The following is a 23,896-nucleotide window of genomic DNA, read 5'->3' on the forward strand; positions in this document are numbered from 1 at the left end:
GGAGTCTGTCTGTTAATGGGAAAAGCCATTCTTATTGATATGTCCTCTGTCTGTTAATGGAAAAAATCCATTCCGATTGACATTTCATCTGTCTGTAAATGGGAAAAGCCACTGACAAAAGGGAACCCATTGCAAATGCGGATTCGAAATCTTAAACCCCACAAAGGGATTATGTGGAATAGCACAAGTGTGTCTGGTGATTCGTGAAATGCACCGTAATTCTTTGTGTTGTGGGTGAAACAATTTCAGAATTGCATCGTGGAGATATTGTCTTCATTCCCAGCAATTGACCTGTCACCATCTGATGTGAAATTACCATTCATTCTGAAGCGATGACGGGTTACCAATAATTCCTGCTATTTCCTATCGCGGTCAATAAGTCACAAAGACAATGTTTTGAGTACTACGTTGGACTTTATCTCTATCAACGAACCTGGTTTTATTCCCATGGACAACTTTATTATTTTTCGATTTAAAGCTTTCGTGACTGCAGGGATTCATCTTCTTGGTTCTTTCGGTAAAGTCACGTAGAAGGGAAATAATAAAATAATAAAAATAAAACATAATAAAATAATTCTCACGACGTTTCGGCCACAACGCAAGCAGCCGTCCTCAGTTGGTTCTTTCGGTTGTGGCCGAAACGTCGTGAGAATTATTTTATTATGTTTTATTTTTATTATTTTATTACTTCCCTTCTACGTGACTTTACCGAAAGAACCAAGAAGAACTTTATTATTATTACTATGCTGCTTTGTCAAGATGCAAAAATTCCAACCAATATCAAAGTGCCGATTCAACAAAATTCATCTCAAGGAAAACTTTTTCGGAGATGATCGTCCATTTACACCAAATAAAAAATATACACAGAAACGTTTGCTTAAATAAATTCAATACTACGTTACATTTTTCGTCATTTTCATTAAATACAATTTTTATGAACCCATCATATGATGGGCAATTACATTAGTTATTATATTATTAGAGGTTATAGTCGTCATAAATAGCTCATCAAATACAGCTTCCTTGGTTTGTTCTGGCAAGAGGGAGCCCAACTCGATTGTGAATGACAATAATGATTCGATTCTAGATTTGAAGCTTTCGTGACTGCAAGGATTCATATTCTTAAGTTTTTTCGGTAAAGTCACCAGGTAGGTAAAAAAAAATTAAAATGAATAAAAGTAAAATAAATAAAAATCACGACGTTTCGGAGGCTTGTGTTGCCTCCGAAACGTCGTCATTTTTATTTTATTTTACTTTTATTAATTTTAATTATTTTTTACCTACGTGACTTTACCGAAAAAACCTAAGAATAATTATGATTCGAGTCGTGCAAATATCACAGATCAACACACTTTTTCTGGCATAAGGTATTCCAACGGTTTTAAGGTAAAACATTGTTTTTATCAAATATTGCATTTTCAATAAAAACTGGTGAAGAAAAATATTAAATAAATGTAGATATGTACATAAAATTATATTATAAACACACTATCCTAAAAATACAGCACCATATTTTAACACTAAAGTAGTCACTGACTCGCAACAACTTGCAATCATAAGTGACAGAGTTAATTTCGGGTAAAATCAATGAAAATGGGGTATGCCGATAGCATAAAAATGAGATGTGATGGAGCAAATCTGAGATCAGACTTGGAATCAGCACCCTGAAGTTAGTCTAGAACAGCTGAGTTCAGCACTAACTGCTGTGTGTGTGGTGTTGGAGAGTAATCCCACTACAACGTTTACAATTCGAGTACATTGACATTTCGCCGGTAATTATGACAACAACCAGCTTGATCAGGCAACAACCTTGGTTTTAAATTGTATTTTCGTGAAAATTTAATTTTCGTGGCACTCGTGTGCCCCTGGTGTGCCCGCAGCTCACCAGTGCCACAAAAATACAATGTAACGGCACTGCTATGCTCGGAGCAAACACAGCTGCATATATTTCGTCTGTCTGTTAATGGGAAAAGCCATTCCGATTGACAATTCGTCTGTCTGTTAATGGGAAAAGTTATTCTGATTGACATTGTGTATGTCTTTCAATGGAAAAAGCCATTGCGATTGACATTTAGTTTTGACGTGTGCGCTGTGAAGAACGCATCCCTTTCGTAATTAATAATTTTAAATTCTAAGGCGTCCTTAAACAGTCGTTTCTCAGGCCGCTAAATTAGTAAGGTTTGTCATGTAATCAAATGAAGGGATACACCCGTAATAAGCGATAATTTTGATGGGTTTTGTTTATTTCTCAGAAAACAACCACAACAGCTCGCCCGGTGAGTAACGTTGCACGGTTCAGCTGGCCCTGTGTCTTTCTGTGCCGCTATAATCCGCGCATTGTACATTCGGTGCATGACACGACACGTTGCATACATGATAACGCGAATCATCCACGTGGTTATGCAATCACAATCTTAGGGTGGCGGTGGTGTATGGTGTCCTACCCGTGTGCTATCAGTTGCCTTTAACATCGACAATACTGCAAGGCGTGGCCAAATTTGGCCTTCTTAAAAATAAGGGAGATTTAACTACACTTATTTGCCAATCTTATTTGACAGACAACCATCACAGTTTTACCATGTCTAGTGGTGGTCTCCCTGTCACAGGTTAAGTCACAAACCGCACCTCTCCATAACAAAGGCTCAGCCTTTGTTATGCAGTCTATTCTTAGTCTCAAGCCTCACCTTACCATATTAATAAAAAGTATGCGGCCCTTGCCCCCCCCCTCCCCAACCATTATATGAACGGAGTGGTAGCTCCTGAAATCTCTCATTTACTTGATACAGCTGTCGTGGCTGTGACGGTACCACCTGAAGACGGAAGCTTGTGTTGCCTCCGAAACGTCGTGAGAATTATTTTATTTTACTTTTCATTGTTTTTACCTACGTGCCTTTACCGAAAAAACCTAAGAATATGAATCATTGCAATCACGAAAGCTTCAAATCTAGAAATAAGGGAGGTTTATTAAGAAAACATATTATCATTTTTTTTTACCAGTTAAGGCTACCTGGGCTACATAACTCTATATCAGAAGCGACCAGCCTATCATAAATTATAGGTAAAGTGGCTTATCATGTGGAAATGTATTGCAGCCAAATACTCAATAATCTAAATCCATGCTTCTAAATGTGGAGGGCAAAACGGGAGGACCCATAAAAAAATCCATGCGACCACGGCAAGAGAGACATGATAAAACTCCAAATATACAGGCATCAGGGTCGGGATCGAACCTATGACCACCTGTATACCAGGCAATGTAGTTAACATCTTGCCATACTGAGGACTCCCCCACTGCTGATATAAGCAGATATTTAGAGGACGTTTCGATTTAAAGCTTTCGTGACTGCAGGAATTCATCTTCTTGGTTCTTTCGGTAAAGTCACGTAGAAGGGAAATAATAAAATAATAAAAATTATATATATTGTTTTATTATGTTTATTTTTATTATTTTATTACTTCCCTTCTAAAATAAAACATATTATTACGTTTTATTTTAATTTAATTTTTTTATTTTATTACTTCCCTTCTACGTGACTTTACCGAAAGAACCAAGAATATTTAGAGGACGTGTTGAAATGACATTGCACGTATTGTGACATGTTACGTGATTTTCTACTGGAGTCCTTTGCACTGCGGTTGAGTCATGAATGGTGAAGGGTGACAGATAAGACTCCTGATTGTATTCACAAACAATTCAGATGCCAGCTATCAAGAACACGCCATCGGTATGTTGTTACCATCTCTTCAAGCATATTTCGCATCACAGCGGGTCACTCGGGAACTGACATCTGAGAAAGCTTTGAGGGGTGATCAGGGTCAGTTCAAATGTACATGCCCGTACAAGTGTATTCCTTTCATGTGTGGTGTATTATTGCTGCCATTGGTGATGTATGTGTAGTGCTGAACTTTACGCGGACAACTTGTTCTTTTTCTGTCGTCACTTTATTTGATCAAACTCAGCACATTTCGCCACCACTCGTTCTCCGCTCGCTCGCCGCGCTCCGCCGGCCTCGCTCGCTCTGTTCCTCCCTCTCTCTCTCCGTCTCTCTCTCTCCCTACTCTCCTCTCTGCTTCGCCCGTCTCGGCTCACTCCAGCCGTCGCTCTTTCTCGGCTTTTCCATCTCACTCCGACTGTCTCTCTCGTTCCCGTTCCACTGCTAGCCTATCCGTCCTTTCATCTCCCCTTCTTCCCCGGCTCCCCTGCTACCCTATTCTATCTTCCATATCCTCCTCGTCTCCGTCTCTACTGCTACCCTATACTTATTCTTCTTCACTGCTACCCTATACTTCTTCTTCTACTCCACTGCTACCCGATACTTCTTCTCACATCTTCGTCTCCGTCCAGCTCCCAGCACAACTCCACGTCTTACTCTGACGCTCCCGTATTTATTCCCGTCCCTATTAATTTCCAATTAATTAACTGGCGTCTCCCCAACGCCCCGCGCCCCCAGCCCCCGCCGCCACCTGTTCCCATTCCCAGACTTACAGGCGCCACCTTGTCCCTGACAACAACAACTGGCCAATCACTGCCCTGCATCCCATAATTGCCTAACGGGCCGTCTCCATCCAGCCGTTGTCCCCCAGCAACAGCAGCATGTCCCGATACGACCACACTGTCCCCAACTCGCACGTGTTTACAATTACCCCCCTTGGTGCACGTTAAACCACTACATACATATGTTTCGATTTAAAGCTTTCGTGACTGCAGGGATTCATCTTCTTGGTTTTTTCGGTAAAGTCACGTAGAAGGGAAGTAATAAAATGCTACGGTCCGAAAGTAGCAGCAGCAGCAACTGCAGCAGCATCAACTGCAGCAGCAGCAACTGCAGCAGCAGCAGCAACTGCAGCAGCAGCAGCAGCAACTGCAGCAGCAGCAGCAGCAACTGCAGCAGCAGCAGCAGCAACTGCAGCAGCAGCAGCAGCAACTGCAGCAGCAGCAGCAGCAACTGCAGCAGCAGCAGCAACTGCAGCAGCAGCAGCAACTGCAGCAGCAGCAGCAACTGCAGCAGCAGCAACTGCAGCAGCAGCAACTGCAGCAGCAGCAGCATTTCCCATAAATATGCTAAATTCCTCTTGATATGCAAATTCCTTTGTCAAGGCGCCCAGCTTATATATATGCTCCAAGCTCGTGTGCTGTTTCATTCAGACTCTGTCGCCTCGACACACCTGGTTTTCACCTGAGGACGGCTGCTTGCGTTGTGGCCGAAACGTCGTGAGAATTATTTTATTGTGTTTTATTTTTATCATTTTATTACTTCCCTTCTACATATGTATGCCGAACTACTTTCGCACCGTACGAAGCCGACCATGCTAATTGGAGGTGGTAAAGCTGCTAATTTTGACGTAGCGGCATAGAATCTACAGCTACCTCTCTCCTCCCGTGTTGTCTGACCTGAATCTCGACGTCAGTAAAGTACAACGCAGTGCGTCCGTTGGGTGCGTCTCTGAGGTTCTTATTTTCAGTGCCCATCACATGCATTCCTGTCAACCCATACGGTTTACCCGTATTCTTGTGCAGGAAATTGAGTAAAACATGTTTTTGTCTATTTGTTTGTGTTTCTCCCTTGTCACGGGACTCGTTAGGATGTACGTTGAGATGTATAAGGGCACGGGATGACCAATAAGGTCTGAGTTGCTCTGTATTACGTCGGCACTAATAAGGGGTGTACAGGTGTAACGGGTTCCGGAGACACTTGTAGATGTAACTTCTTTATTACAATACAACACTCCAACAGTCCTGATACTCTGTTACAGCCTAGGTACACAGCCTAGCTACACAGCCTAGATACTCTAGATACTCTACTCTGGCTACGCTCGCCCTCACAAGATCGTAGAGTCGGGAGTTCCAGAGTCCCACCGCTGGCTCTCACAGCATCCCAGGGTCTTCAGATGGCTGGTCGTGGGTCTTGGGTCTTGAGTTACAACTGGGCCCCGATCGTCCAGGGAGCTCTCCTTTTATGCCTGGTCCGACGAGGGGTGGGGCCGTGTGCGCCACCAGACATCCCACAGAGCATACACAGCCCCCCCCCCCCCCCACCGTTGGCGGCGCCCAGGGGATTAAGCGCCTGGGAACTCAACGCCTGGCGCCCAGAGGCTTAAGCGTCTGGACCCCCTGGGAACCCAGCGCCTGGCGCCCAGAGGCTTAAGCGTCTGGACTCGCCTGGGATCCCAGAGCCCCCAGCAGCCCCTCCCTTCTTATGTCACTACACAGGTATGCAAATGGCACGGCATGGCTTTGAACGAGCTTCGGTGCATGAAATGACACATGTGGAACGCCTTGTTAAATGTCCACCCCTCTTTGTACAACTCAGCTCTTGTGCTCCTCCGTCCTACAATCCCCAGTGCAGTCGTGCTGCCTGCACACTTTATAGCTGCAATCTGCCATCAGTGGGAATGCAACGGCTGTTGCTGGTGGCGGTGATGCAAGCGCCATGTTCTTGGTTCTTTCGGTAAAGTCACGTAGAAGGGAAGTAATAAAAGAATAAAAATAAAATATAATAAAATAATAAAAATAAAACATAATAAAATAATATATATAATTTTTATTATTTTATTATTTCCCTTCTACGTGACTTTACCGAAAGAACCAAGAATATGAATTCCTGCAGTCACGAAAGATTTAAATCGAAACGTCCTCTAAATAATAAAATAAAATAATATATTATATTATTTTATTATATTATATTATTTTATATTCTTTTATTTTATTATGTTTTATTTTTATTATTTTATTACTTCCCTTCTACGTGACTTTACCGAAAGAACCAAGAAGATGAATCCCTGCAGTCACGAAAGCTTTAATTCGAAATTCAAGCGCCATGTATTACGCAGAGCCTGTGGATGACGGAGCTGATGAAGGTGACGAGCGTTATGATGATCGTTTAACCCCCACCCCCTCCCCGCCCCATGGTGCGTTCTGTTTATCCACAGAAGTTGTCGTCTGCGCCGACCTCCCACGTGTCATTGCCCATGCAGCTGCTGGTGGTGGTGGCGATGGGGCTTCTCCTTGTGTAGGCACTCACGGAGTGATGAAGGGAATCGAGAGAGATTTGCGATTGAACTTCAAAATAACAAGAACAATTTTTCCACGTGCTCATTTCGCCATAAGCTTTATTAATAATCGTTATTCGAGATGGACCTTCTCAAGAGGGCGTTGCAGCAAAATCCATTGTTTCTAGATTTGAAGCTTTCGTGACTGCAAGGATTCAAATTCTTAGGTTTTTTCGGTAAAGTCACCATGTAGGTAAAACATAAAAATTAATAAAAGTAAAATAAAATAAAAATCACGACGTTTCGGAGGCAACACAAGCTTCCGTCTTCAGGTGGAACCGTCACAGCCACGACAGCTGTATCAAGTTGATAGCTGTATCAAGTTGACAGCTGTATCAAGTTGATAGCTGTATCAAGTTGACAGCTGTATCAAGTTGACAGCTGTATCAAGTTGATAGCTGTATCAAGTTGATAGCTGTATCAAGTTGATAGCTGTATCAAGTTGATAGCTGTATCAAGTTGATAGCTGTATCAAGTTGATAGCTGTATCAAGTTGATAGCTGTATCAAGTTGATAGCTGTATCAAGTTGATAGCTGTATCAAGTTGATAGCTGTATCAAGTTGATAGCTGTATCAAGTTGATAGCTGTATCAAGTTGATAGCTGTATCAAGTTGATAGCTGTATCAAGTTGATAGCTGTATCAAGTTGATAGCTGTATCAAGTTGATAGCTGTATCAAGTTGATAGCTGTATCAAGTTGATAGCTGTATCAAGTTGATAGCTGTATCAAGTTGATAGCTGTATCAAGTTGATAGCTGTATCAAGTTGATAGCTGTATCAAGTTGATAGCTGTATCAAGTTGATAGCTGTATCAAGTTGACAGCTGTATCAAGTTGATAGCTGTATCAAGTTGACAGCTGTATCAAGTTGACAGCTGTATCAAGTTGACAGCTGTATCAAGTTGATAGCTGTATCAAGTTGATAGCTGTATCAAGTTGATAGCTGTATCAAGTTGATAGCTGTATCAAGTTGATAGCTGTATCAAGTTGGTAGCTGTATCAAGTTGACAGCTGTATCAAGTAAATGAGAGATGGTAAGGTGAGGCTTAAGACTAAGAATAGACTGCATAACAAAGGCTGAGCCTTTGTTATGCAGTCTATTCTTACCATATTAAATAAAAAGTGTGCCTTGGCCCTTCCTCTCTCCAACCATTATATATACGTAGTAGTATTTCTTGTAATCTCTCATTTACTTGATACAGCTGTCGTGGCTGTGACGGTTCCACCTGAAGACGGAAGCTTGTGTTGCCTCCGAAACGTCGTGATTTTTTTAGTTTATTTTTATTAATTTTAATGTTTTACCTACGTGACTTTACCGAAAAAAACAAAGAATATAAAAATCCATTGTACTGTACTCTGCTCAAAAATATAAGCTCCCTGCCTTCACAAACCATCACTGACCAGCGTGATTTTTGTCTTTAGTTTGTTGTACGGTGCGAAATAATTCAAAATTCATACATATGTAGACTCACACAGAGACCCATAGACTCACACAGAGACCCATAGACTCACACAGAGACCCATAGACTCACACAGAGACCCATAGACTCACACAGAGACCCATAGACTCACACAGAGACCCATAGACTCACACAGAGACCCATAGACTCACACAGAGACCCATAGACTCACACAGAGACCCATAGACTCACACAGAGACCCATAGACTCACACAGAGACCCATAGACTCACACAGAGACCCATAGACTCACACAGAGACCCATAGACTCACACAGAGACCCATAGACTCACACAGAGACCCATAGACTCACACAGAGACCCATAGACTCACACAGAGACCCATAGACTCACACAGAGACCACAGAGACCCTAGACTCACACAGAGACCCATAGACTCACACAGAGACCCATAGACTCACACAGAGACCCATAGACTCACACAGAGACCCATAGACTCACACAGAGACCCATAGACTCACACAGAGACCCATAGACTCACACAGAGACCCATAGACTCACACAGAGACCCATAGACTCACACAGAGACCCATAGACTCACACAGAGACCCATAGACTCACACAGAGACCCATAGACTCACACAGAGACCCATAGACTCACACAGAGACCCATAGACTCACACAGAGACCCATAGACTCACACAGAGACCCATAGACTCACACAGAGACCCATAGACTCACACAGAGACCCATAGACTCACACAGAGACCCATAGACTCACACAGAGACCCATAGACTCACACAGAGACCCATGACCGACCACACAGAGACCCATAGACTCACACAGAGACCCATAGACTCACACAGAGACCCATAGACTCACACAGAGACCCATAGACTCACACAGAGACCCATAGACTCACACAGAGACCCATAGACTCACACAGAGACCCATAGACTCACACAGAGGACCCATAGACTCACACAGAGACCCATAGACTCACACAGAGACCCATAGACTCACACAGAGACCCATAGACTCACACAGAGACCCATAGACTCACACAGAGACCCATAGACTCACACAGAGACCCATAGACTCACACAGAGACCCATAGACTCACACAGAGACCCATAGACTCACACAGAGACCCATAGACTCACACAGAGACCCATAGACTCACACAGAGACCCCATAGACTCACACAGAGACCCATAGACTCACACAGAGACCCATAGACTCACACAGAGACCCATAGACTCACACAGAGACCCATAGACTCACACAGAGACCCATAGACTCACACAGAGACCCATAGACTCACACAGAGACCCATAGACTCACACAGAGACCCATAGACTCACACAGAGACCCATAGACTCACACAGAGACCCATAGACTCACACAGAGACCCATAGACTCACACAGAGACCCATAGACTCACACAGAGACCCATAGACTCACACAGAGACCCATAGACTCACACAGAGACCCATAGACTCACACAGAGACCCATAGACTCACACAGAGACCCATAGACTCACACAGAGACCCATAGACTCACACAGAGACCCATAGACTCACACAGAGACCCATAGACTCACACAGAGACCCATAGACTCACACAGAGACCCATAGACTCACACAGAGACCATAGACTCACACAGAGAGACCCAGACTCACACAGACCCATAGACTCACACAGAGACCCATAGACTCACACAGAGACCCATAGACTCACACAGAGACCCATAGACTCACACAGAGACCCATAGACTCACACAGAGACCCATAGACTCACACAGAGACCCACAGACTCACACAGAGAGACCCACAGACTCACACAGAGACCCATAGACTCACACAGAGACCCATAGACGCACACAGAGACCCATAGACGCACACAGATACCCATAGACTCACACAGACCCACAGACTCCCACAGAGGAGACCCACAGACTCACACAGAGACCCATAGACTCACACAGAGACCCATAGACGCACACAGAGACCCATAGACGCACACAGATACCCATAGACTCGCACAGAGACGCATAGACTTACAGAGACCCATAGACTCACACAGAGACCCATAGACTCACACAGAGACCCATAGACGCACACAGAGACCCATAGACGCACACAGATACCCATAGACGCACACAGATACCCATAGACTCGCACAGAGACGCATAGACTTACAGAGACCCATAGACTCACACAGAGGAGACCCACAGACTCACACAGAGACCCACAGACTCACACAAAGGAGACCCACAGACTCACATAGAGGAGACGCATAGACCCACACAGAGACCAATAGACTCACACAGAGATGCATAGACTCACACAGAGACCCATAGACTCACACAGAGAGACATAGACTCACACAGAGACCCATAGACTCACACAGAGACCCATAGACTTCCACAGAGACCCACAGACTCACACAGAGACGCATAGACTCACACAGAGACCCATAGACTCACACAGAGAGACATAGACTCACACAGAGACCCATAGACTCACACAGAGAGACATAGACTCACACAGAGACCCATAGACTCACACAGAGACCCATAGACTTCCACAGAGACCCACAGACTCACACAGAGACGCATAGACTCACACAGAGACCCATAGACTCACACAGAGAGACATAGACTCACACAGAGACCCATAGACTCACACAGAGACGCATAGACTCACACAGAGACCCATAGACTTACACCGAGACCCATAGACGCACACAGAGGAGACCCACAGACTCACACAAAGGAGACCCACAGACTCACACAGAGGAGACGCATAGACGCCCACAGAGACCCATAGACTCACACAGAGACCCATAGACTAACACAGAGACGCATAGACTCACACAAAGGCCCATAGACTAACACAGAGACCCATAGACTCACACAGAGACCCACCGACTCACACAGAGGAGACACACAGACTCACACAGCAGAGACCCATAGACTCACACAGAGACGCATAGACTCACACAGAGACCCATAGACTTACACAGAGACCCATAGACGCACACAGAGGAGACCCACAGACTCACACAAAGGAGACCCACAGACTCACACAGAGGAGACGCATAGACGCCCACAGAGACCCATAGACTCACACAGAGACCCATAGACTCACACAGAGACCCATAGACTCACACAGAGACCCATAGACTCACACAGAGACCCATAGACTCACACAGAGACCCATAGACTCACACAGAGACCCATAGACTCACACAAAGACCCATAGACTCATACAGAGGAGACCCACAGACTCACACAGAGACCCACAGACTCACACAGAGGAGACCCACAGACTCACACAGAGGAGACGCATAGACTCACACAGAGACCCACAGACTCACACAGAGACCCATAGACTAACACAGAGACCCATAGACTCACACAGAGACCCACCAACTCACACAGAGGAGACACACAGACTCACACAGCAGAGACCCATAGACTCACACAGAGACGCATAGACTCACACAGAGACCCATAGACTTACACAGAGACCCATAGACGCACACAGAGGAGACCCACAGACTCACACAAAGGAGACCCACAGACTCACACAGAGGAGACGCATAGACGCCCACAGAGACCCATAGACTCACACAGAGACCCATAGACTCACACAGAGACCCATAGACTCACACAGAGACCCATAGACTCACACAGAGACCCATAGACTCACACAGAGACCCATAGACTCACACAAAGACCCATAGACTCATACAGAGGAGACCCACAGACTCACACAGAGACCCACAGACTCACACAGAGGAGACCCACAGACTCACACAGAGGAGACGCATAGACTCACACAGAGACCCACAGACTCACACAGAGACCCATAGGCTCACACAGAGACCCATAGACTCACACAGAGGAGACCCATAGACTCCCACAGACACCCATAAACTCACACAGAGACCCATAGACTCACACAGAGACGCATAGACTCCTACAGAGACCCATAGACTCACACAGAGACGCATAGACTCCCACAGAGACCCATAGACTCACACAGAGACCCATAGACTCACACAGAGACCCATATACTCACACAGAGACCCATAGTTTGTTGTCCTTTCCCCGCACCTCCGATGAGCATGGTTGGCTATGTGCGGTACGAAATAAGTTTAACATACATTTCTAGATATGTGATGTAATATGGTGAAATCAATCATATTATCCAAACGGTATGCGAGGCTGCATTTAAGTAGTAGATTCATAAAAAAAACTGTTTACGTTCATAGATTATTCTTCCGAGATGAAGATTGTGATGTCACGTTCAGTTCATATCTTGGCCATTTGACAGAAAAAAATTATACAAATACGTTCAATGTGATCTGCCTTGTCTGCCAACAGCGCCATACACCATGAAGCAGAACCTAACTCCCTATCTTGCTAGAGTCGGTGGCTCCAGGGCATTTTGCTGAGACCGTGACATTGTCGAGGCGCTATAACACTCTTGACACTTAAGCGGTTGTGCTTTCACTACGTTGTCCCCACCTGAAGAAGGACGCTTGTGTTGCGCCCGAAACGTTGTGATTTAATGTCATTGTTTTATTTAATTTAAAATTTTACCTACGTGACTTTACCGAAAAAAAACAGAGTCTTGACATGTTGTTTTATCTTCTTCTTGGTTCTTTCGGTAAAGTCACGTAGAAGGGAAGTAATAAAATAATAAAAATAAAACATAATAAAATAATTCTCACGACGTTTCGGCCACAGCGTCAATCCACGGCTGTTTGAAGGGCTCCTCATCCCATGTTGGCGATGGGAGTTGTGTTTTTTACTATATTTCGCCACGATGGTCAGTGCAAGTTTGTGAAGGGAACCCAGGCCTGGTTAAGTTCTTACTCACCACTGATGTTACTTGTGGATGGGAATCGAACCCAGGTCACTGAGTGCACAGTGCCATGCAGGAAGCCACTGCACTGCCTCATGACCACCATGGTGTACGGTGCTTTTCATTTTTAAATCCTTTATATTAAGTTCGCGTGCTTGCTTGCTTGCTTGCGTGCTTGCTTGCTTGCTTACGACCGTGCAAATCTTTCGGTCGTTTTTTAACCCACTTCCCGTGATCCAATCGAGCTGACATTTTGCACACAGACTCGTTGTGCCAGACAATTAATGTTCGTGAAAAAAAATTCCCAAAATTTTACACTTTTTAGGCAAAAAAAAATTATTTTACATATATTCAAATAGAACGCATTCATGGCTTTGGCTGAACATCACAGTATAAGAGCCCAGAGCGTAACCCCTCCACAGGCCGTGGCGGAGTAGCGCAGTTGGTAGCGCCCTCGCTTCCCATGCCAAAGGTCGCGGGATCGATCCCCGCGTCCTCCACAGGCGAATATATTTTTAAATCCTTTATATTAAGTTCGCTGCCACGCATATAACGGATTTATAGTGAAAAACTTTGTTTTTACGGGTTATACTTATGCAATATTTTGCTGTCTTTTCTTGGATTTTCTGTTTGCACATAGTCACTTTAAGATGTTTTCTTGTTCATGTTTTTGTTTTTTGTTTGTTGCGGTTGCACCCGATTCAAGAGCCGAATGGCTCACAGGGCTCTACACCTAATACATTAACTTGAACTTGATCTTAAGTACAAATATGTTAAATATCCATCTTGAATCTTGTTTTTTTCATGATTCACATTTTTTAATGAAACTGTAATAAATCCGCTCCGGACGATATCGTGTCTTTTGTCTTTTCTTTATTCGTTCTTCATTACACAGCTCCCTCACACCACTGGCTGACGGTTTGTGGGAGACAGCCTCCGGCCTGCCACGTGGCCGCTGGCGGCACAGACGTGGTCCCTCTTCAGCCCCTCTCCACACTGACCCTGAGCTGTCTCTCCCCATCCCTTATAACACCTGGCCCACGTGATACCACGCAGCCAATCATCAGCCTCGCCCCCTGGAACCTTCCAGATGTTGCTATGCAGCCACAGGCCACGCCCCTGGCTCGACGTCCCATTGGCTGCGGGCTGAGGCCGGCAGAGCCAATCACCATCGCCCAGTTACCCCCCGGGTGCATCTTCATATTACATAACCATATTTTTCTAACATGATTATGATTGATAATTGGTTTTTTACCCTTCTATCTGGCAACAAAACTGACACCTTTTTACAAGGAGTCATGTTTGCATAGACCACAATACCTGCAGTCATAATGCAAACAAAAAACATAATTTTGATAATGTGCTCTGTCCTTGAAGTTGATTGGTCCACACCCGAGACAGCTTTCGCGGGGAGTATACGGAACCTAACCCCAGCCGCGTACTCCGAGACCTTGATGCTGTACGCGACATTGTATGATGTTGCCATGTTTTTCTCTTCACTATTTTTATTTTCATTTCTGTCTTTCTTGCGACCTGTTATGCACGTTGTGTTTGCCAGGGAAACGATGGTTTTGTTCATGAATACCGATTCAAGAGCTGCTTGGCTCACAGAGTACTTCAAGATAAACTGACAAAAAAGTAAACCCGTAAAAACAAAGTTTTTCACTATAAATCCTTTATATGCGTGGCATCGGGGCGGCTAGAGTCCTCTCGTCCTCTGGCTTGAGATGGCTGCCACCTATGGGTCAGATGATTGTCTGGCAGCATTAAACAATTGGTAATTAAATATTTTAAAAAAATTCCCTAAACAGTGTAAAATTTTGGAATTTTTTTTTTAGGAAAATGCATTGTCACGCACAACGAGTCTGTGTGCAAAATGGCAGCTCGATTGGTTTATGGGAAGTGGGTTAAAAACGACCGAAAGATTTGCACGGTCGTAAGCAAGCAAGCGAACTTAATATAAAGGATTTAAAAATGAAAGTGCATCATGGTCTCCAGGTGAATGGTTTCGTCGCTTGCAGTCGAGGTCAAATTTGATGTCATCATCGGCACATTTTATTGATGCATTTAAATCACCGTTACCTTTCCAATAGGCTTCTTTAAATAAACTGATCAACAAAAAGACATCCAAATCACACGTAAATAAATATCATAAACACAACGACGAACGGTAGCAATAGACATGCACACGCAGCTCAACCAAAACACGCACGCGTGCCCGTGAATGTGCACAAGTGACTTTTTTTTTTTACACAACACTCGTGACGCGACGTGCCAAACTGTGAGTAAAACAATAAATTAGTTTTGTTCTGTAGCGTAATAAAAATTAGAAAACTTTGCACCAACGCGACGCCGAATATGCCCCGCGAGAGCAGTCACCAAACTCAATTTCACCCCACTCGCGCAACGGAGCAATCGCACTTGGGCGACCACCGCTGGCGAAAGAACCCCCACTAGAGGGGAGTTCTAAAGAACTGTGCTCTTGGGTTAGTCTCGGACTACTCTTCCATATCCTTAGGTTTTTTCGGTAAAGTCACGTCGGTAAAGTCACGTAGGTAAATTTTTTTTATTTTTTTAACCTACGTGACTTTACCGAAAAAACCTAAGAATATGAATCATTGCAGTCACAAAAGCTTCAAATCTACTCTTCCATACTCACCTTGTGAGGCAAATGTAAACGCAAAGCATCCACCGTATGTATTACCCAGGTGCCCCTATTGCACAATGAGATTTTTTCTCGTGCAAAGTGAATTTCACATTTACAATATTTTTATTTTAGCCATACAAGAGGTTTTTTGGGTGATATCGCGGAAACATAAATGCGTTTTAAAATTGTGAATGCAGTGGGTTTACTCTCCAACACACCGGTGTGCGGAACTAGTAATAAATTGGCACATTGTGTGTACGTGACAAACCCTTACTAATTGGCTGTGTCGGGTGATGGAGGGTTTAACGAAACAGCATTTATATATATATGCGATCTAACCCAAAAACCTCCCGTGGCTAATATTGGTCGTGAAAACCTATGTGCTAAACTGATTTGTATTTTTGTCGACAGTGCATCATTTATTTCCATTGTCACTATCACCATCATCACCATCATCGCCACCGCCACCGCCGTCACCAAAGCGACCGTCATGGTGGTCGACCGACATCAGACGCAGTACTGCAGCGTGCAGAGCAGCGGCGGGGGGGCCCTGGATGACCGCGGAGAAGACCTCGCTGCAAGTTCGCGGTGGCGTTGTTCCCAGTCAACAGGAAGCCAGACTGAGTCACTGCACAGGGAGGAGACGGCGCACTGCGAGACTCCTACACAAGAGGGGGCAGAGAGAGACAAAGCACCACAAATAAACACAAATACTACACACGAAGACAAAGCTCACTCGTATAGCCTGAACAGGCTGTTGGCGAGCACCTATGAAGGCCGGAATGGTACACGAGGGGGTGGGTAGCCAGCACCACGCCCGACCGCCTTTTTTTCCCGAGTGGCGATGTTTACACACCAGATACTCATTTTAGGCTGAGTCGACCTAGTGGAGGCCCAGGACCGGTTAAAATAATCGTAACTGGTGTTGGTCGTGAGCAGAATCGAACTCGGGTCACCGGGTTCGTAGCTCAGCGCACTAACTGCTACACTACCAATCCTCACACACCAATACTCGCCATTCGCCACAAAGTGGCGTTGACGTCACCACGGCACTTGTGCCAGGCTATGTGCACGTTCAGACCACATGAAGTGTCGAATGCCCACTGGAAGGAGGTCACGGGACAGACCCAGGTGCCACGGGTCGACTGACTGAGATGACCGAGATGACTGGCTGATGCACCACCTGTGCCCCCTACTGTGCCAACTTGCTGTGTTTTAGGCGCCCGGCGCTCCGCTCGTTGTTGTGTCTCCAACTGCCCAGTAGCGTCCTTCACGAGCCTCCTCCACAGAGGCCGATCTAGACACTGCTGGTACCAGTTATCGGCAAGTCCACTCAGCTCCACATCCTCTTGTACCACATCACTCCATCTCTCCTCTAGCCCATATCACGCCCATTTATCCCCCTCTATCTGGCAGTGGCTGGGCATTCGGTGGCTGGGCATTCGGGCTACATGACCCAGCCAACGTAGCCTTGCTTGCTGACGCACCACACAGAAGCACACCTCGGATACAGGCCGAGACTTTGTAGAATAACACGGCAAATTGGCAAATACATTAAACGTTATAAAGATTAGAATTATATACAGGATGTGACTCTACCATAAAATACAGACAATCTAAAGGGGTGACAATCGAGATAATCTAGAGGTGTGGATGGAAAGAATCTACCAGAGGGTGAATGAGAACCTATATTGGTAAAATTATCGATTTCATCTCCAGTGATTTGAGTATCAATCGACTCTAATTGTGCTGTAACAAAAACCTGTAACTGTACATAATGAAGACAATCGATCATCACACGCATAAAGTAATTTCATCATGAGCATAAGCAAATCGAAGGCTATACAGGCAGGTGGGGGGGGGGGGTCTTTGTATGCAGTTGTGAGAAGGTATTATGGGTTCAGAGGTGTGTGTGGGCATTGAGGAAGTGTGGGTTTAGATACATTGAACACATTCCTGCGGAGGGAGCTGGTAGGAACGTCGGGTTGCTCGGTCAATGGCCTGCAGGGTCAACGGCGGCGTGGTGTATTCCGCAAATATGCCCGACTGTGAGGGCGGGCACAAGGCGGCGTGAGTAGGTGAAACGTTGAGTTTTATAAGGGCACCACGGGGTGACCAGCCCCTCCCAACCCAGCCCCTCCCTTCCCATCCCCCACCCAGCCCCACCCTCCCCACCCAGCCCCTCCCCACCCAGCCCCTCCCCACCCTCCCCACCCAGCCCCTCCCACCCTCCCCACCCACCCCCTCCCTCCCCACCCAGCCCCTCCCTGCACGATGGACACAATAATCCCCTGTGGGCTGGTGTAACCAGGAGGTTCCTACCAGTGTTATGCGTGTGTGTGTTTGAGGAGCAGTAGTGTAACGGTAATTGCACTGCGCTACGAACCCGGCGACCAGAGTTCGATTCCTGCTCATGGGCACCACCAGTGGCGATTATCTGAGCTGGTCCTGGGCCTCCTCAAGGTTGACGGTGCCTCAAATGGGTACCCGGTGCGGTGTGTAAACATCGCCACTTGGGGAGACAAAGGCGGCCGGGCTTGGTGCTGGCCACTCACCCCCTCGTCTGCCACAGTGCTGGCCTTCATAGGTGCTACTCGCTAACAGCACTTGCCCCAACAGTCTGTTAAGGCTACACGGGGATATTTGTCTTTCATGTGTGTCCGTGCGCTGAACAATGATTGGTCTACACACAGACTGTACGCATGAGTCTGTTGATGATGGATGGGGTAGGACTAGTGGTAATAGTCACTAGGTGATTATAGATGGGGCGTGGTGCTGGCCTGCCACCCATCTCCCCACGTGCTCCACGTATCGATCTTCATAGGCGCTACTCGCTAACAGCACTTGCCCCAACAGTTACAGGCTAGACCGGGGGATCTTTGGTGTGTAATGAGTGGAGGAGGTCTGTGTTTGTTGGCGTTGGCTGCACCTGCACTGGCCCCGCACTCCACGTCGTGACCTCCTCCCATGGAGCCGCTGTAAGCAGAACCTTGGGACGACCCCGCGGCCACGGAACCTCCCGGAGCCTCGGGCACCATTCCAAGATGGCTTCTCGACTTGTAGGTCCGTAAAATAGCCGGTCGGGGCTTCGACACGAAGATAGAGATCAAAAGGGGGAGGGGGGGGGGTAAGACAGATTGAATCAGTCATCAGAATCAGTCATCAGAATCAGAATATTTATATGTACTGGAGGAATCCAATGATAATGCACGGGCAAAACATGACTTTAAACCCCCCGCAAAACCTCCTACGCATTTCACAAGTAGTACTAGTCGCATATCTGCATTTCCCATAAATATGCTAAATTCCTCTTGATATGCAAATTACTTTGTCAAGGCGCCCAGCTTATATATATGCTCCAAGATCGTGTGCTGTTTCATTCAGACTCTGTCGCCTCGACAGACCTGGTTTCACCTGAGGACGGCTGCTTGCGTTGTGGCCGAAACGTCGTGACAATTATTTTATTATGTTTTATTTCTATTATTTTATTACTTCCCTTCTACGTGACGACTTTACCGAAAGAACCAAGAAGAAGATCTCCCACCATGAAAATGGAAACGCACAACAGACACACAGCCCCCCACACATGCAGTCTTACCCCACTGAGCTCGCTGGCTGGAGAATTGGGGGGCACAGCATTAGAAGGAAGCCCAGAGCTGCTGCTTGTGGAGAGAAACCTGGAAGGAAAGGGGGGGGGCAAACAGGAACATTGTCAAAGCAAGTATTATTTATCTCTCTCTACCAGAACGCGGCAGGAGTAGTTGCGATCGTGAAAAACACCGTGTTGTGGAAAATCGCGTTATAATATTTGTTTTATAATCTAGTGTAAAGTACAGTCCGTGATAACGCGTGAGTTGCGTGATGCAGGCCGAACAAAGACTGCGGTGCGTGCGGTGAGTAGAATCTAGAAGCATCCAGCAGCATCCCGCATTGTGCAATGCTACCCCGGGCCACCTGGAGAACCGCTTATTCCTACTTGCGTGACGTAGTTCCGTTCACTCAATTGCAGTCTATCCAATTAGCATCGGCGTTCTAAAAAAAAATGTGTTCCCTAATACATTCATGGCATTGCATCCAATAGCAGCGTTATAGAACAGATCGCGCATTACATTTTACAACGTGATTATCGCGATATCAATTTGCCCAAAACTGTGAAATTGTATTTTACATATAATTGTATTTACACTCAACTGCAGTGCACTTAACATAAGCCTGCCGTAAGTGTTCTAAACGTTACAATCTACAATTTCTTACAATGCCATATGCTCTCAGTTATTTCTAGATTTGAAGCTTTCGTGACTGCAAGGATTCATACTCTTAGGTTTTTTCGGTAAAGTCACGGAGGTGAAAATAAATAATAATAAAATAATTATAAAATAATAATAGACATAAAATAATAAATCACGACGTTTCGGAGGCAACACAAGTCTCCGTCATCAGGTGGGACCGTCACAGCCAGATTTACTGTATCAAGTACTCTCAGTAACGCAGGAAAACAATGAATGAAATGAGCTGCTTTAATGATTAAAAAGTGTCACGTTGACAAAAGACAAATAGTTCACTGCTTTAGCCCACCGGTGTGTTGAACCGTGAAACCACAACACACAACATCATCGGGCAATTCTAGCGAATTGCCTGATGATGCTGGATGCAATTACCAGCGAAACGTCGTACTACTCAAATTGTAAATGTTGTGGTTTCACGCTTCAACACACCGGTGGGCTAAAGCAGTGAACTATTTGTCTTTTGTCAACGTGGTGGAGGGTTACGACACATTTATAAATAACGCGATCTAAACCCAAAAACGTTGATTATGAATACAAACTTCCTGCATACCAGGCGAGGTAGTCAACATCTCTCCACACTGGGGGGGACTTGGGGAACTCGAGTACCCGGAGAATACCCACGCACGCCAGGGGCAACATCAGAGTTACGGCTCATCGAAGCACATTAGGGAAGGTAGTTTCAAAACATTGGTGTGATGCACCAACCCCCCTCCCGCTGCCTTCAAAGTGCTGGATTACAGCAACCATGGTGTTGAACGAAGACCTCTGCACTATTCTCAGATCCATGGGATTGAGACCATGACTTCTGCACTATTTCTCAGATCCATGGAATTGAGACCATGACTTCTGCACTATTTCTCAGATCCATGGAATTGAGACCATGACTTCTGCACTATTTCTCAGATCCATGGGATTGAGACCATGATTTCTGCACTATTTCTCAGATCCATGGGGTGTGGGGACCATGATTTCTGCACTGTTTCTCAGATCCATGGGATTGAGACCATGACATCTGCACTATTTCTCAGATCCATGGGGTGTGGGGACCATGCCTTCTGCACTATTTCTCAGATCCATGGGGTGTGGGGACCATGATTTCTGCACTGTTTCTCAGATCCATGGAATTGAGACCATGATTTCTGCACTGTTTCTCAGATCCATGGGATTGAGACCATGCCTTCTGCACTATTTCTCTGATTCATGGGGTGTGGAGACCACGATTTCTGCACGACGTTCTCAGATCCTTGGTGTTGACCGCTGGATGATTCTCAAGTAGCCTATGTTCTCGTCGACTGCTCGATCTCTCTCTCTCTCACCTCGGCCGCTGCCTCTTCTCTTGCCGTCTCCTCTCCTCCAATTCGCTCTGCACTCCATTCCCCCCAGGCCCGTCGACTCGATGGGGAAGATCGTGATGGAGTTGTTGATGATGATGATGATGCTGCAGAGGCAGCAGATGGGGACGATGTCCGTGATGATTATGCTGTTGATAATGGTCGAGTTGTTGCTGTTGGAGGTGAGGGTCCCGTTGCTGTCGATGGTGGTGGTGATGTTGTTTGTGGTGGAGCTCCTGTGGCTTATGACGCTGGTTAAGAGTCTGCTGCTGCTGCTGTTGCAGCCGATCATCATGACGATGTTGTTGAAGATGCTTGCGACGCGGCTGTTGCTGCTGCTGATGATGGTGATCATCATGGCGTGCGTATAGATTCGTCTGCGGGATCGTCCGATGGCCATGGTGAAGTTGCATCTCGTGTCTCTCTCCTTGTTGTTCCCGTTGCTGCTGCTGCTGCTGCTGAGAGTGAATTTCTTGACGCTGCTGATTATGTTGATTATGTTGCTGCTGCTGCTGTTGTTGATGTTCCTGTTGCTTCTGCTGTTCCTGCTGCTGCTGCTGTTCCTGCTGCTGCTGCTGTTGCTGCTGCTGCTGTTCCTGCTGCTGTTGCTGCTGCTGTTCCTGTTCCTGCTGCTGCTGTTCCTGCTGCTGTTCCTGCTGCTGTTGCTGCTGCTGTTCCTGCTGCTGTTGCTGCTGCTGCTGCTGCCTCTGGCTGCCCTGACGCCGCCTCGCCTCGGCAGTGCCGCGGTGGCACGCGAGGATCGCGCGTCCTGCCAGGGCGCAGGCGAGCAGCAGCAGGAGGCAGGCGCACGGCACCAGCAGGGAGACGGTGGCCAGCAGCAGCGAGGGCCACCACGCCGCGGGCAACGGGGGCGTCTGGGGAGATGCAGGAGGCGGAAAAGTTGGGATGGTTGTTGTCGTTGTTGTCGTTGTTGTAGGTTGCACACCTTGCGTGTCTAGCAACTGGAAGAAGGGCACGAGTGCTAGAAGCGGCACCAGCACCAGCAGCATCGTCGCCGTTGTCGTTGAAGGTTCTTTGCGACTCCCGGAGGGCGTGTGGGTGTGGGGGGGTGGCGGTGGTGGCGGTGTGGATGGGAAGGGAACAAACAGGTTGGGGGGTGGTGTGTGGGGGGTGGTGATGGGGTGTGGGGGGTGGTGGGGTGTGGGGGGTGGTGTGTGGGGGTGGTGATGGGGGGTGGTGGGGTGTGGGGGGTGGTGTGTGGGGGGTGGTGGGGTGTGGGGGGGTGGTGGTGGGGTGTGGGTGGGGTGTGGGGGGTGGTGGGGGGTGTGGGGGGTGGTGTGTGGGGGTGGTGATGGGGTGTGGGGGGTGTGGTGGGGTGTGGGGGGGGGTGTGGTGGGGTGTGGGGGGTGGTGTGGGGTGTGGGGGGGTGGTGGGGGGGGGTGGTGGGGTGTGGGGGGGTGGTGGGGGGGGTGGTGGGGTTTGGGGGGTGGTGTGTGTGTGGGGGGGTGTGGGGGTGGTGTGGGGTGTGGGGGTGGTGGTGTGTGGGGGGGTGTGGGGGTGGTGGGGGGGGTGGTGGGGTGTGGGGGTGGTGGTGGTGTGGATGGGAAGGGAACAAACAACGTGGGGGTGGTGATGGGGTGTGTGGGGGGTGGTGGGGTGTGGGTGGGGTGTGGGGGGGGTGGTGGGGGGTGTGGGGGGTGGTGGTGGGGGTGGTGATGGGGTGTGTGGGGGGTGGTGGGGTGTGGGTGGGGTGTGGGGGGGTGGTGGGGGGTGTGGGGGGTGGTGGTGGGGGTGGTGATGGGGTGTGTGGGGGGTGGTGGGGTGTTAGGGAGGGGTGGTGTGTGGGGGGGGGGTGGGGGTGGTGGTGGGGGGGGATGGTGGTGGGGTGTGGTGGGGGGGTGTTGGGGGGGTGGGGGGTGGTGGTGGTGGTGGTGTGGGGATGGTGGGGTGTGGGGGGGGGGTGGTGGTGGGGTGTGTGGGTGGTGGGGGTGGTGGGGGTGGTGGGGGGTGGGGTGTGGGGTGGTGGTGGTGGTGGGGGGGTGGATGGGAAGGGAACAAAATAACGCCAAGGTCCTGGGTTCGATCCCCATACTGGCCAGCTGCTGTTGTCCTCCATTAAAAAATTTTTAATGAAAATTGAGCTCTTTGATGCTTTCTCTCTCTGCTTATTGGGGTTTTTCCTGGCGGGTTATCAGTTTTTTTAATTTCACGGAACATCAATCAGTTTGTTCGAATAATCTCTCTTTCTTTCCACCACTGCCTTGGACTTCCCACACACTTGCTTGATTTTTAAATCCTTTATATTAAGTTCACTTGCTTGCTTG

General features: G+C 47.2%; 1 protein-coding gene across 4 annotated transcripts in view; it reads left to right on the forward strand.

The window, feature by feature from the left end:
- The window catches only part of LOC133339429 (chymotrypsin-like elastase family member 2A), a 30,149-nt gene extending 22,814 nt beyond the window's left edge, over positions 1–7,335 (forward strand). The window contains exons 9-10 of one of the 4 annotated variants that reach the window (XM_061547578.1): positions 2,253–2,276; positions 6,931–7,335. In XM_061547578.1, the coding sequence (XP_061403562.1) occupies positions 2,253–2,276; positions 6,931–7,014 (108 nt within the window). In that variant the 3' untranslated portion in view covers positions 7,015–7,335. Of the gene's footprint in view, positions 1–2,252; positions 4,766–6,930 lie in introns of those variants that run through there. The other 3 variants (XM_061547579.1, XM_061547580.1, XM_061547577.1) reach the window with 3 other exon arrangements.
- The last annotated feature ends 16,561 nt before the right edge of the window (positions 7,336–23,896 follow it).

Source organism: Lethenteron reissneri, unplaced genomic scaffold (genome assembly GCF_015708825.2).
Source record: "Lethenteron reissneri isolate LAM-NWPU_2019-01 unplaced genomic scaffold, ASM1570882v1 scaffold_1864, whole genome shotgun sequence".
NCBI classification, from domain to species: domain Eukaryota; kingdom Metazoa; phylum Chordata; class Hyperoartia; order Petromyzontiformes; family Petromyzontidae; genus Lethenteron; species Lethenteron reissneri.